At 47.5% G+C, this 14,009-nt stretch overlaps 1 gene segment (V, D, J or C); it reads right to left on the bottom strand.

Annotated features, from left to right (window-relative positions):
- Window positions 1-12,995: 12,995 nt before the first annotated feature.
- Window positions 12,996-13,866, bottom strand: LOC133246913 (T cell receptor beta variable 4-1-like). The segment is given in 2 exon segments: window positions 12,996-13,369; window positions 13,479-13,866. Coding segments are annotated over 2 exon segments (423 nt in total).
- Window positions 13,867-14,009: the final 143 nt, after the last annotated feature.

The raw sequence follows: 14,009 nt of genomic DNA, 5'->3' as shown, positions 1-14,009 counted from the left end.
AATGGCACCCCACTCCAGTACTCTTGCCTGGAAACTGCCATGAGCCTGGTGGGCTGCAGTCCATGGGGTCGCTAAGAGTCGGGCACGATGGAGCGACTTCACTTTCACTTTTCACTTTCATGCATTGGAGAAGGAAATGGCAACCCACTCCAGTGTTCTTGCCTGGAGAATCCCAGGGACAGAGGAGCCTAGTGGGCTGCTGTCTATGGGATTGCACAGAGTCAGACATGACTGAAGCGACTTAGCAGCAGCAGGTTGGTCATTGCTTTTCTTCCAAGGAGCAAGTGTCTTTTAATTTTGTGATTGCAGTCACCATCTGCAGTGATTTTGGAGCCCAAGAATATGAAATCTGTTATTGCTTCCACGTTTTCCGCTTCTATATGTGTATGTGTATATGTGCATCACCAAATCACTGAGCTGTATACCTGAAACTAAGACAACAGTATAAACCAACTATACACATGATACAAAGAAGAAATAGAAAGAATCCCAACTCCAGCTTCTGAGATTGTCAGACTCAGGAGACTTAGAGAAACTGCAAGAGAGTGGCAACTTGGATTCACACCCACATTTAATTATAAGCCATAGTTTTTTAAAAAAACCATTCTATATTACTCTAATCACTTTAAAGCATACTCACCGGGAGCTGTACTAACGAGTATACTTTGATTAGAAGAGTGCTCAGTGTGGAATATTCTGGTAAGACTTAACACTGACATAGACATAGCCAGAAAAGAAAATGTTGAAATGTTCACAGAAACTGGAAGTCTGGACTTAAATCCAGTTGTTCACACACTAGGATAAATGTCTAAATTGTGCTGGGAAAAAAACAAAACAAACAAAACTCCATGCAGCTCTGTATACAATATATCCATGCATGCTCAGTCATGTCCAACTCTTTGCAACCCCATGGACTGTAGCCCACCAGGCCCCTCTATCTATGGAATTTTCCAGGTAAAAATACTGGACTGAGTTGCCATTTTCTACTCCTGGGGATCTTCCCCACCCAGGGATGGAACCCACGCCTTCCACACCTCTCCTGCATCTCCTGCTTTGAAAGCTGACCTTTTACCACTGAGCCACTCTATGTAAACGGGCATTAATTAACCCCTTTCACAAGTATCAGAGTATCAATTATATATTTACATACTTGGCTTTTTCTGTGAAAGTAAAAGTTGTAAGACAGTTTTTATAGAAGGACTTATGTCTCCCCTAAATTCAATTGTTGAAGTCCTAACCCCCGTGAGACTGTATCTGAACTTAGGACCTTGAGGGAGGTGGTTAAAGACGAATAACATTATGCAGGTGGGACTCTGACACAGCGTAACTAGCGTCCTCATGTGAGAGGAAGAGACACCAGAGCCCTTTCTCTGTGAAAACCCAGAGGAGAGGCCCTGTGAGGCCACAGGGAGAAGGCAGCTGCCTCCCAGCCAGGAGCAGAGTTCTCACCGGAAACCAACCCTAGCTCCTGCATCTTGGGTTTCAGGCCCCAGAACTGTGAGAAAATCAGCGTGTGTGGTCTAAGCCACACAGCCTGGTGTTTATTACGGCAGCCTGAGAAGATTCCCGGGAGGAGGGCATGGCCACCCACTCCAGTATCCTTGCCTGGAGAATCCCATGGACAGAGGAGCCTGTCAGGCTACAGTCCACGGAGTTGTAAGGGTCGGACACGACTGAGCAACTAAGCACAGCACAGCAGGAGCAAACTAGTCAATAGTATAGCCCCGCAGAAAGTCAGGATAAGAAGCAAACAGGAAGGCAGGTCTGAGCCTGAAAAATGAGCAGTACCTGGTCGTGTGTGGGGAGGAGAGAGGGCCTGTGGGGCCGTGGGAAGAGAGAGAGTGGATGCAGAGGATTTAAGATGCATCTGCGTTTCAGGGAATTTAGCAAAGTTTGGTCACAAAGTGCGTCACCTCCTGAGATGGCCCCAAAGCAGTGATCTGAAGCAAATAGAATCTGGGTGTTGAAAGGATTCCAGGGAAGCAGAATTGATCTGGAGAACCTCTGCCTGTTTATAACCAGGGGAGCCATGCCCTCTTCTCTGTGTGGGAGACACTGAACAGTGCCCAGAGGATGCAGGCAAGGGAGAGAGGCCTAGAAGGAATAAGTGAGGTCAACTCTGGGTTTCACACACCATCATCACATCATCTACGTGGTGAGGACCTCACCCGGACTAGCCCCAGAGGGTGCAGGTTGTTAGAAACACTGGTGACTCAAGACTGTGGGAGGAGGAGGAAAGAGATGTTTTGAATAACACAGTTGTTTTCTTCTACTTTTTTTACTCATTTTGCAGCTCTAGATCTATTCTCAACCACTTCATGCATAGTTTCTGCCCTGGACCTTCCCCATATGTCAATTTCTTCTCCCTAAATTATACAAATCAAACGCTTGTAATGTTATTAGAATCCCACACTTATCATGTCATTTTGTTCCCCAGGTGAACTCTCTCTTCCTCAAAAAAGAAAACCTCCAGTTAGTAAATGACAAACCCTTCCTCTCCCCTGTTAGCATCCAGTGTCAGACAGGAAGGTCATTTTGGAGCAAACCTGGTGATGTAACCACATTCTCTGAACACATCTTCTTGACCTCTCTTGTCCTTCCCTGCATGGCTTGAGAGCCCAGGACTGCTTTCCAGGGCACCCAGTCATTTTTCTCTCCCACTGAAGTCCCCAGGCTTTCATGGATCTGGCAGCTCTGAGGTTGCTCCACACTGGGGCAGAAAGTTTTGTACACACAAAGCAGGTGACTCAGCAGGGCTGTGCCAAGCTGCTGGCACCAAGGTACAGGGCCAAGTCAGTCAGCTCCAAGGAGCTCATGTTCAGCTCAGAGCGGGAGTCACTAAACCGTTTTGCTGAGAATTGATCTGGGAAGTTGCCCTTAGTTCTTTGCAGTTTCATAAAACTCAAAAAAGAATGGAGGGCCCCTGACTCAGGGCCTGTTGGTACCAAGATACCCTGGGTGGTGGGGGGTTGGCAAGAGACAGGGGAGCATCCCAGGGTTCCTCGCAGTCCTCTTGCTTTAATCAGGTATTTCAGGGTTTGGGTGACTCCAGAATCCACAAAGCCTGTGGGGTAGAAGATTGAGGCTGAGAAAGAACGTGGGAGACAGCCCAATGCTGTCTTGCATTCAGGCAAAGGCAGGTTTAGAGAAGCCTATCCTGTGCCAAGGACCCACCTGCTACCAGGAGACAAAGAGCCACACAGCAGACGGGGCTGCAGCCCATGGCAGGAGGGGCAGAGCTGGGCAGGCATCTCCTTGCTCAGAGCTCTGATTCTCTGAGAGCTGGGGTTTTGGGCCTCCTTCCTCTGATTGGAGGAGAGGCAGTGACGTCACTGCTCTGATGTCATTGCCTCTGCAGGTTCTCATGAGCCTGCCCCCCACCCCAACCTTTCCAGGTCAGTTGATCCAGGAACCCTGCTCTGTCCTGCAAAGTCTCTTAGATGACATGTGAGCTGAATGTGCTGGTTAAGGCGAGGCTGGATTTAGGCCACATGCCCTTCCCCATGGCTCCTTTGCTTTCCCTTTGAGGCAGGTGTTTCTCTACCTGTGCCTGCCCCCTCCCAACTCCATACCCTTCACTTTTCCTGCAACCTCAGAGGCTCCCTCAGCACTGCATAGTTGAAGCTCATGGCTCCCAGCTGGGACAGCAGGCCTGCAAATTAGTGTCTGTGCTATTAAGTCTTCTAGAGGAAAACAGCACCACATAATGCTGTTTTTTAACCCTCCTGGTCCCAGGCACTAGCTCTATCTGCTTGCTCTGCCCCAGAAACTTCTGGAGTTTGGCAATCCACAGTGCCCCCATGAGACCTATGGGTGACTTTGCCCTGAGATAATCATCATGGGATGTGTTTAAATGAGAAACTATTTCACTGTTTGCCTATTGCAGTATGGTCTTTGTTTGGGGGGGGGGTGCTTTTGCTTTGTTTCTCCTAAAGTCACACACACACACACATACAAATCATATACAAGCCAGCCCTAGATGATTTGTGATTTTGTGTTTTAAGCAAAAAAGAAATGTGGCGATGAAAGAACTGTTCTGACTTTAAGCAGTTTTTGATGAGGCGATGGTACAAACCTGGCTTAGGTCAGATTAGACACTAAACTTGGTTTTCTTTTCATGACTGCAGACAACTGACTCAAAGCACACCACATAGGCCTTTTTGCAATGTTCCCACTAATCAGCTTAGCCCAGAATAAGAAAATAATGCCCCTTGTTTCTGGAAAATCTCTTCTATCCTGTTTCTTTTAGAAATCCTCTTTTTGCCTCTGTTCGTTGATAATAATATTCATACAATGCCCATTTGCCCATATATGAGTAAATGTGTATAGATAAATGGTCATATTTCTCTAGACTTTTCTTTGATGCTAAAGTAGGAAATCAAATATCCTAACCTTCTGTAACTATTATGCCAGAAAGGATACTAATGGATTAATGCAGAATAACAAAATTAATAGAGGGGTTTGGGAAAATAGAATCTAAGAAGGACTCATTTCCAGAGCCAGTATCTCCCACTGGAGATAATTTACTTCCAATCCATGTTTCTTTATATGTTTACATTGAATTACCTGTTACTTGGTCTTACACTGGAGTGGGTTGCCATTTCCTTCTCCAAGGCATGAAAGTGAAAAGTGAAAGTGAAGTCGCTCAGTCTTGTCCGACTCTTAGCGACCCCATGGACTGCAACCTACCAGGCTCCTCCGCCCATGGGATTTTCCAGGCAAGAGTACTGGAGTGGGTTGCCATTGCCTTCTCCTAGATTGAATATAGATATTCTAATGGAATCTATTTCTTGACTTTCCAAGTCTGAAGGCAACAAGCCCTCCAAGAACCATTGAGAAGAGATCCCTGATTCAGCTGCATGTGACACTGTTGGGCAGTACATCAATGTCATCGATGACCAGCTGACGTGCCAGCAAGCTAAGAGTGACCAGACCTCTTACAAGATCCACCCAGTGGAGGGAAATTCCACCCTGAGTGAATCTTCATGGATATAAGTCAGAACAAATTAACTCAAGCCCAGATGGCAATGTCCTGTAACTGAATACTTTTTATCAATTTTGTGTACATGTAACTCATTAAAACCTTTCACAATAGCATCATATGTGTCTTATGGAGTTTCTGATAGTAGATAAGGAGAAGGTTCTACACGAAATCATAGAAATATGAGCAATCACTGTAAATTACACTAAGGAAGGTGTATTTCTCTGCTTTATGGAACACTTGGCATCTTTTGGCATCAATTAGAAAAAATTGCAAGATTGCCAGTCAAAACTTAAGTATTTGAAGGAAAAAACCTCAGAAGATTGTTTAAGAGATGCCTGAGGCCCCACAATAAACAGTCATTATATTTCAGACAAGAGAAGCCCGACTGATATTGTAACAATGGACAAAATGTGGAGCCACTGGCTTCTGGATCCTTCTAAAATTGCAACCTAGCATCACCTAGGTTGCATCACCTGGCTCCTTCATTAGGGGAACCTGATGAGGCAAGAGGTAAATGTGAGCACTAGAGATTCATCAAAAATCAAGAGAATATTCTGGAAAGACTGAAGCTCTTTGGGGCTGGAATATGAGTAAGATGGGGGGTGAGTCCAGGTCAGCAGTGAGAAAACAATTGGTGAAAATAACTTTCATTTTGCTCTTGCCTGACCCCTTCTTTACTTTGAGACAATCTTACCTGCATTTTTATCACAGAAATCAATAACTGGGTATGAGATACCACTAAAGGACAAGAAAAAAAAAATTAACTGTACAATATGAAGCCTCAGAAAGCGAGTTATTGAATTCAAAGAATTAACAATTTAAAACAAGCATAACAAATATACTACATGAAGATCTGCGATATAAATAAGAATATAGAAGATGTTACCACATAAGAAAATGTAAGGCCAATTAATAGGAATTCTTAACCTGCAGCCCACCTAGCGTATTTTATATCAGCATTTCAAAATGTTGTATTATGGAGAAGGAGGTTCAAGTTATCAAATTCTCTAAGAGAAGCCAATGTTTCATGTAAACACTAAGTTTTTGTTCCAGTAGGAACTAGTATATATCCATCTTTTCCTGAAATAATGATTCCTATCATCAAGGAACTTTTCCCCTTATTTTCCCCCAAAACAACATGTCAGCTAATAATCCAGATAAGATCTATGAAGCTCTCCTTTGAAAACTAAGTGAAATTTCCCAGAGCTTATAAATTCCAGAAACTATGAAAATTCAAAGCCCTTCCAGGGGTTTCTGACCATGCCCATGGGATCTGCATTCCCCTGCTCTTCTCTAACCCTATCACATTACCTGGCCAAAAATCTAAGACTGCCTTTGATTTCCTCAAGAAAATTAGGAAAACCCAATGAGTTTCATAGATTCTACTGGAGATGTGGGTGGTGCTGTATGGCAGGGGTCCCCCACCTCTGGGATCTAGTGCCTGATGATCTGATGTGGACCTGATGTAATAATAATAGGAATAAAGTGCACAATAAATGAAGTGCACTTGAATCATCCTGAAACCATCCCCTCACCCTCCATCTGTGAAAAATTGTCTTCCGTGAAACTGATTCTTGATGCCAGCAAGGTTGAGGACAGCTGCTTTAAAGGATCAACCGGTGACTCAGAAGTAAACAATCTGCCTGTAATGCAGGAGACGTGGATTTGATCCCCTGGGTTGGGAAGATCCCCTGGAGAAGGAAAGGGCAACCCACTCCAGTATTCTTGCCTGAGAAATCCCATGGACAGAGGAGCCTGGCAGGCTACAGTTTATGGGGTCGCAAGAGTCGGACATGACTTAGTGACTAAACCACCACCACGCTGCTAATTATGTCAAAATTATAGCCACTATAATAACCTTGCTTTTCAGTTTGCTTCCAACAGGTCTGTCTATTCACCTGAAGTGCCCTTGCACCCTGTTCAACCGAAGACCTCTTCCTCCTCCTAACCTGAAAAGAGCAAGGACCTGACCATCGGGTGGCTGTGAAGTGGACGGGACAGGGCCACGTGAGGTGTTGCTAAGCACACAGTTATCAGTGAACACAGCTGGGCTTAAGCCATGGATTTAGCACAACAACAATGTCAAATGACCGAGGAGAGCCTCCACAGTGCCTGCTCCTAGTAAACTGGAAGTGTTTACATTGTCATCTGGGGCAGGAAGCTTTCCAGTAATTTCCTGGATTTTTTTTTTTTTTCACCTCCATCTTCTCTGGAGCCCTCCAGGTTTCCTGTGTGGTACTTCCCAGCTGGTTGTAGTGCTGGTCACAACTCCTTTAAATCACCATATTTACTTCACTTCCCCACCATTCTACTTTTTTTTCCAGCACAAACTGAAGCAACTAGAACTCATCTTCCTGGTGAGAAGCTAAATGGTATCACCACTTGGGAAAATAGTGTACTCACTTTTATAAAGTGAAATAAGTACTTATCATACCACCCAGCATGCCCACTCCTAGGTATTTACCCAAGAAAAATGAAAGTGTATGTCCACACAAAAGCATTATAATCAGAACACTGCTTATTGCACCTTTATACACAACAGACAAATCTAGAACAATATAAGTGTTTTCAGCATGTAAATGAATATAGAAATTGTGGTGAAAGTGAAGTCACTCAGTCATGTCCTACTCTTTGCTATCCCACCAGATTCTTCCATCCATGGAATTTTCCAGGCAAGAGTACTGGAGTGGGTTGCCATTTCCTTCTCCAGAGGATCTTCCCGACCCGGGGATCAAACCTGGGTCTCCCACATTTCAGGCAGACGCTTTACCATCTAAGCCAAATATACACAATATTAAAGAATAAACTACCAGTAACAGAACAGTAAGGATGAATAACACAAGAACTATGTTACATGAGTGATGCTAGTCACAAAAAAGCGTGGTGGATGTCAGAACAGCAGTTACCAGTGCGGAGTGAGGGAAGTCGCTCAGTCCTGTCTGACTCTTTGCGACCCCATGGACTGTAGTCCACCAGGATCCTCCCTCCATGGGATTCTCCAGGCAAGAATACTGGGGTGGGTTGCCATTTCCTTCTCCAGGAGATCTTCCTGACCCAGGGATTGAACCTGGGTATCCCGCATTGTAGGCAGATGTTTTACCATCAGAGCCACCAGTGGGCAAGGGGGTATTAATTGGATGGAGACAAAACACACAAGAGGTGATAACACATCTGTATCTTGATTGAAGTGATGCTGCTCGAGTATATCTATTTCACAAAATGCATACAATTAGCATTTAATATTACTCATTTATCACTGCCTGTAATAAAAGTGTGTCCCACTACCCAGAGTCAACAACCATTAATATTTTTGTATTATCCTTTTGAACAGTGTTCTTTCTAAAGTTACTTATAGACACTTTGTCAGATATTCAGAGCTCCCTACACTGTAGCTACTGTTGACTTGAAATAAATAGACTGCTAGATATTTCTCCAGCAAAGACGGGCATGGCTGGCTAAAGAATATCACTGTCCATCTGCCTCTATATGGATTAAGTTTTGAGCCACCACAGCTGTTGACCTTCAACACACCCTGAAAGGAGTTCAAGGAAGAGATCAGAAGTGAGGCACTCTGTGCTCTGGGAAATCTGACAGACAGGCTTCAGATAGATAAATTCATAAGAAATGTTTAAGAACATGGGTCCTGTGTATTCCCATACTTTGAAAAGCACTGTGACCAGCAGCAGCCTTCTACAGAGATGCACATAATGGTTGCACATAACCCCTTTGCCCAAATCACAGATACGGTTACCTCCCCCCAGCCCCCACCACCCCCATACCTTTCAGAGCAGTTTCTCAGAGCTGTCTCAGATGCTGTCTCCCTGGCTATAGTCCTGAGTAAGACATTGAGTAAACTTGACTCACAGCTTTCTGTAGCTATGGTAAGTCATGTGCAAGTTCCTGCACCATGCTTTTGTAGAGAGGAAAAGGAAGGTGGGAGAGCTAGAAAGGAAGGTCTGGTTTTTCAGTGACTGAGTCCTTGACAAGAAAGAAGAGGAACCTTTCTTCCTCCTATTGGGATCTGCCACCATCACAGGGGACAAGAGCTCCCCCTTCTGGTCTCCCAGATCTATTTAATTGAGTGAAAAGTGAAAGTGCTCATTGCTCAGTCACGTCCGGCTCTTTGTAACTCCACAGACTGTTGTCCACCAGGCTCCTCTGTCCATGGAATTCTACAGGCAAGAATTCTTCAGTGGGTGGCCATTCCCTTCTCGAGGAGATCTTCCTGACTCAGGGATTGAACCCGAGTCTCCTGCGGCTCCTGCATTGCCAGCAGATTCTTTACCACCAAGCCACCAAGCTTGCTGCTGCTGCTGCTGAGTCGCTTCAGTCGTGTCCGACTCTTTGCGACCCCATGGACTATACAGTCCATGAAATTCTCCAGGCCAGAACACTGGAGTGGGTAGCCTTTCCCTTCTTTAGGGGATCTTCCCAACCTAGGGATCGAACCCAGGACTCTTGCATTGCAGACAGATTCTTTACCAGCTGAGCCACAAGGGAAGCCCTGGCAGATATATAACTCCTTGCTAAAAACTAGCAAGGGGGGCACTCTTTCTGCCCCCTTTTAATGTCTACGTCAGAAGCTTTCTCTATCCCTTTTATACTTTAATAAAACTTTATTACACAAAAGCCTTGAGTGATCAAGCTCGTCTCTGGCCCTGGATCAAAATCTTCTCCTCCAGAGGTCATGAATCCCAACGTAGCTCATGGGGCAGAGCCGCAAACTTTCAGTCTCTCCAGGCCATTGTTCAGGAACCCTCAGGTCTTAGCCTCTGAGATGTCAGTCCTGTCTTCACCCATCAGGTTCAGATCAAGCAGCTCTGGGCATAGGATACCCTGTGCATGTTTGCTCTTGCCGAGTCTGTCCTCTGTGGTGAAATTCTTGTTGGACCAGATCCCTGCAAGCCCAAGAGCATGAGGTCACATACACAGGGCCAAAGAAACTCCCTGTGCTGGCCAGCAGGGTCCCACGGTGCTTCTGCCTTATCTACCTTCTGTCCCAGAACATCCTTCTCCCACCAGTACTCAGCTCTCCTGTTGAGATCCTTTGTCTTCTGGAAAGTTCCCAGTTGGAGGTTCCTGGATATTCCCTTGCAATTCTCCCCTCTCCTCTCCAGTAAGCCAGTCTCCACTCAAAGACAGAAGGAAGGCATGTTTTGCAAAATAGGAAATAACACAAATAGAGAGCAGAAGAGAATACAGAGGTTACCCTGTAGGCTTTCCAGGTCATTCATTGGCCAGGTATGTCCCATTGCTGGGGCCATGGTCATATTCTGTGGTGCCTGGAAGCCTTTCCTGAATACCACAGCCCCAGATGTCCTGTGCAACATTTCTTCTTCTGCAAATTAAAGCTGATTTTGACCTGTACAAATGGAAAGCAGCTTCAGCCTCCCAAACCCCTAACCCCACCCACCACAGCCTTGAGCAGGGCATAGAGACACTGTGGAGTTTGTGAAAGGGCAGGAAGCATCTCTGCGAGGCTGTGGGCGAGCTGCTGGAACAGAGGAACACGGCCAAGTCCCCTAGCTTTGTGGGCTGCATCTTCAGAATGAGGTACGCACCATGGGGCATATCAGCTAAGAAGCAATCCTCCATAAAGTGTGCATTTTCTGAAGGCTCTTTGTTGTAGATGGACATCAGAAATGCCATGCCCTTTCCTGGGGTCTGTCGGTACCAGTAGAGGTACAAATGAGCAGGCATAGGGTCACACCCCATGCCACATCCCATCCCATCTCTGTGATGCAGTGGCTAGGGCTCTGGCTGAAACCAGGTACCAAGTGTCCTGTGGGAGGGCACAGAGGCCAGGAAGAGAATGAGGCAAAGGTGTGGAACTGCCTTTAGGTCAAGGGAATGGGATGGGAGTTTCTCACACACCTCCAGGATGCACTTACTCCCAGGAGACCAAGGATCACCCAGCAGAAGAGCCTGCTGTCCATGAGGGTGTCTGGCAGGGCTGAGGCCTCTCCCAGTCGGGCATCTGGTCCTTAGCAGCCCCAGGGAGGAGATCCTGTGATGACGTCACAGTCTTGGGCAGCACCCACAGACTCAGGAGTGCCCCCACAGGAGGGAACCTTAGTGCCCATGGACATGTGATGCTCTTAGGACTGGCCCTTGTGTGTCCTGAGGGGTGCAGACTCCCAGCCCCCAAGCTGCAGAGGGACCCTGGGAGAATACAGGCTTCAGGACACCTAGGCCTGGTGTGAAGATCCCAACAGACGGGTGAGACCCACTCCCCTCCCCAATGGCAAATTCAGAGCCACAATCTGGGGGCATGGACTCTGCGTGTCATAGTTCTGAGCCTAATGATGAAAACATGGGGGATGAAGAGACCAAAGGAAACAAAACAAAAAGAATAACCCTATAAGTGTCACTGTGGAGAGGAAATGCAGTGAGAAGTTGAGACCGGAAACCTGGAAGGACATCTCAGTGCGAGGGAGGGAGAGCAGGCGAGAAAGTAAGCACCCAGCCCAGCATGCCAGCCCTCAGCGAGGGGTGCAGGGGCCTGGTGGCTGCCTGAGGGCTTGAGAGCAAGGGCCTGTGCAGATGTGGGACTTTGATCAGGGTAGGGCTCAGGTTCTAGTCTTGGGTGGGAACAGGACAAATCAAAGAACAGGTGAGTTGGATTATAGGATAAGAGAACAGGTGAAGATAGAGGACACATTTCTCACACCTGCTTCCCAAAGCTGGGTCTCTCGCTGTCCTTTGTGGGGACTCTAGCCCTGGGACCCTTGCTTGGGAGTCCTTCTCTGATTCCTAAAGCTCCGTGCTGCTCGGCCATGGGCGACCACAACCTAGGCTGCTGGGGTTCCTGAAAAGGAGAGGCACAGAAGCCAGGCACCTGCTGAGCTCCCAGCAATACACACCCCCCACAGGGCAGTGCCATCCTTCTTATCCTCTGGGCCCGTGCAGGGCGTGATCCCTGGGGTGCTGGCATTTGTTTAGAGGATCCCGGGGGTGCTGGTGTTTGTTTGGAGGATCCCTGTGAAACCTTAAGCCAAAGCATCCACTTTACAGCGGGCTTGTTTCTTTCACAATAAGCAAGGCATTAAAATACTAGATCGGGATGTGTTTATCTTTTAACTATTTGCCTGGGCATTGTCACACTCAGCTTTAAAAAAATATATATCCCCACACTCCAAAGACATAGAATAGAGTCACCGTGTGGATTGACTTGGCCAGAGGTGTTATGGGGGCTCTATCAGGGGCCCCCATCCGTGGAGGGCCCTCTGAAGGAAAGAGAAGGGAGCCTTTGTGTAGATGGCAGACAGCTCACCCTCCAGAACACAGGGCTCTCTGCCAGCCCTCGGCTGTGGGTATGTGCAACCCTGAGGCTGGAAGATACGGGGTTCAGCAAAGACAACCCTGAACACAAAGTCCTGCTCTGAAACGTCAGGAGGCTGCTGCCTGTTATCACTGCCTGTTGTGAGCAATGATCCAGGGACATCGGACTCTATGGCTGATATGGCAGGGTGTGAAGACCTGAAGAGACAGAAGAAGAAAGGAATCAAGCCTGAAGGGTTAAGGCTGGAGTAGAAGAGAGGCCAGTGAGGAGCTGAGCCCTTGAACAAGCAGCCAGGAGGGTGAACTGGAGAACAGCGATCCCAACAGGATTGGGGGTCCATGGTCCTCGAGGGCAGGAACGGACAGAGACCCTGGAGAGAGAACGAGGTGCTTTGAAGAAGGTCTGAGCATATCTGGAGCTGGGATCTGGGCTGACATCCGGGGTCTAGCTTGGATGGAAGGCGAAGTCGGAGAAAAAGCACCTTTTAGAAGGAGGGTAGGTAGGACTGCTGTGGCCAGAGGGTCAAGGGTCTCACGAAAGGGTTCCCAGAGGATCAAAGTGATTGGGAAAGGCAGATGAAGAAACTGCTCAAACTTGAATGGCTTGGCACAGTCTTTCTCAGGACGAGCCCGGCATACACTGCTGATGTCTGGGAAGAAACTCTCCACTGCCATGCCAGGTGACCCCACAGGCAGGGCTATGGTCTGATGGGAAATGCCGAACCAAGACTCAGATGGCCCCCACGGCTTCCTGTCTGGACCCTGGAGGTTTGTGCACGGGAAGGAATTGCCTCTGCAGGGCTGTGTCTCTACTGCTGGCGCAGAGATAGACGGCGGAGTCCTGTGGTTTCAGGGCGTTCAGGTCCAGGCGGCACTGAGAGCTGTCTGGGCATTCAGACCAGAAGCGGCTTGGAACACTCTCATTTCCAGCGAGTTCCTGGTAGTTGTGGATGAACATGAGCTCTGGCGGCTTCTGGGCGCTCTGTTTATACCAGTACATAGCATCATGTCCCAGATGTTGTTCACATGTCAAAGATTTCTTGTCCGTCATTCCCATGACTAGGTATTTTGGTATCTGAGTGATCCCAGGGTCCGCGCAGACGGCTGGGAGAAAAGGACAGAATTCAGACAAAGGCCAGAGGGGAAGGTGTTGCTGCAGCCACAGGGAAATGGTATGGGGTCCAGGGACAGCCTGAGTGAACTCCAGACTCACCTATGCCCAGGAGACAGAGGACCACACAGCAGAGCTGCCTGAAGCCCATGGCGGATCAGGGTCAAGGTGGGTGCCCTGGGTGCGTGTGTGGGGTGGGGGTGGAGGGTGGGTGGGCTCTGGCCTCCTCGGCCTTGGTTGGCGGTTTTGTCTGTGACGTCAGTATCCTGTCAGTCTCCCCAGTGCCGAGGGACGTTTCTTCTTCCCCTTTTCATGCCTTATGTAGATTCTGATAGAAGGTAGATTTGAATCCATTGGGCTGGGATAGTCCTCTGACAGTCAGCTCTTTGGCTAGTAGCTGCTCTCCTCATTATATAGATTCTCCCCCTGTCCCGCTCCCTTCCATGAGCTGCTCTCAGACAAACTATATCCCCTTCAAGACATCTCCTTCTTCCCTGCTCAGTCAGGCAGGACAACATTCAAAACACCATTTCTCTCAGTGTCTAAGCTCCAATACTTTGGCCACCTGATGCGAAGAGCTGGCTCATTGGAAAAGACCCTGATGCTGGGAGAGATTGAAGGTGGGAGGAGAAG

Source organism: Bos javanicus, chromosome 4, assembly GCF_032452875.1.
Source record: "Bos javanicus breed banteng chromosome 4, ARS-OSU_banteng_1.0, whole genome shotgun sequence".
NCBI lineage: Eukaryota > Metazoa > Chordata > Mammalia > Artiodactyla > Bovidae > Bos > Bos javanicus.
This window is presented reverse-complemented; position numbering and strand designations above follow the sequence as displayed.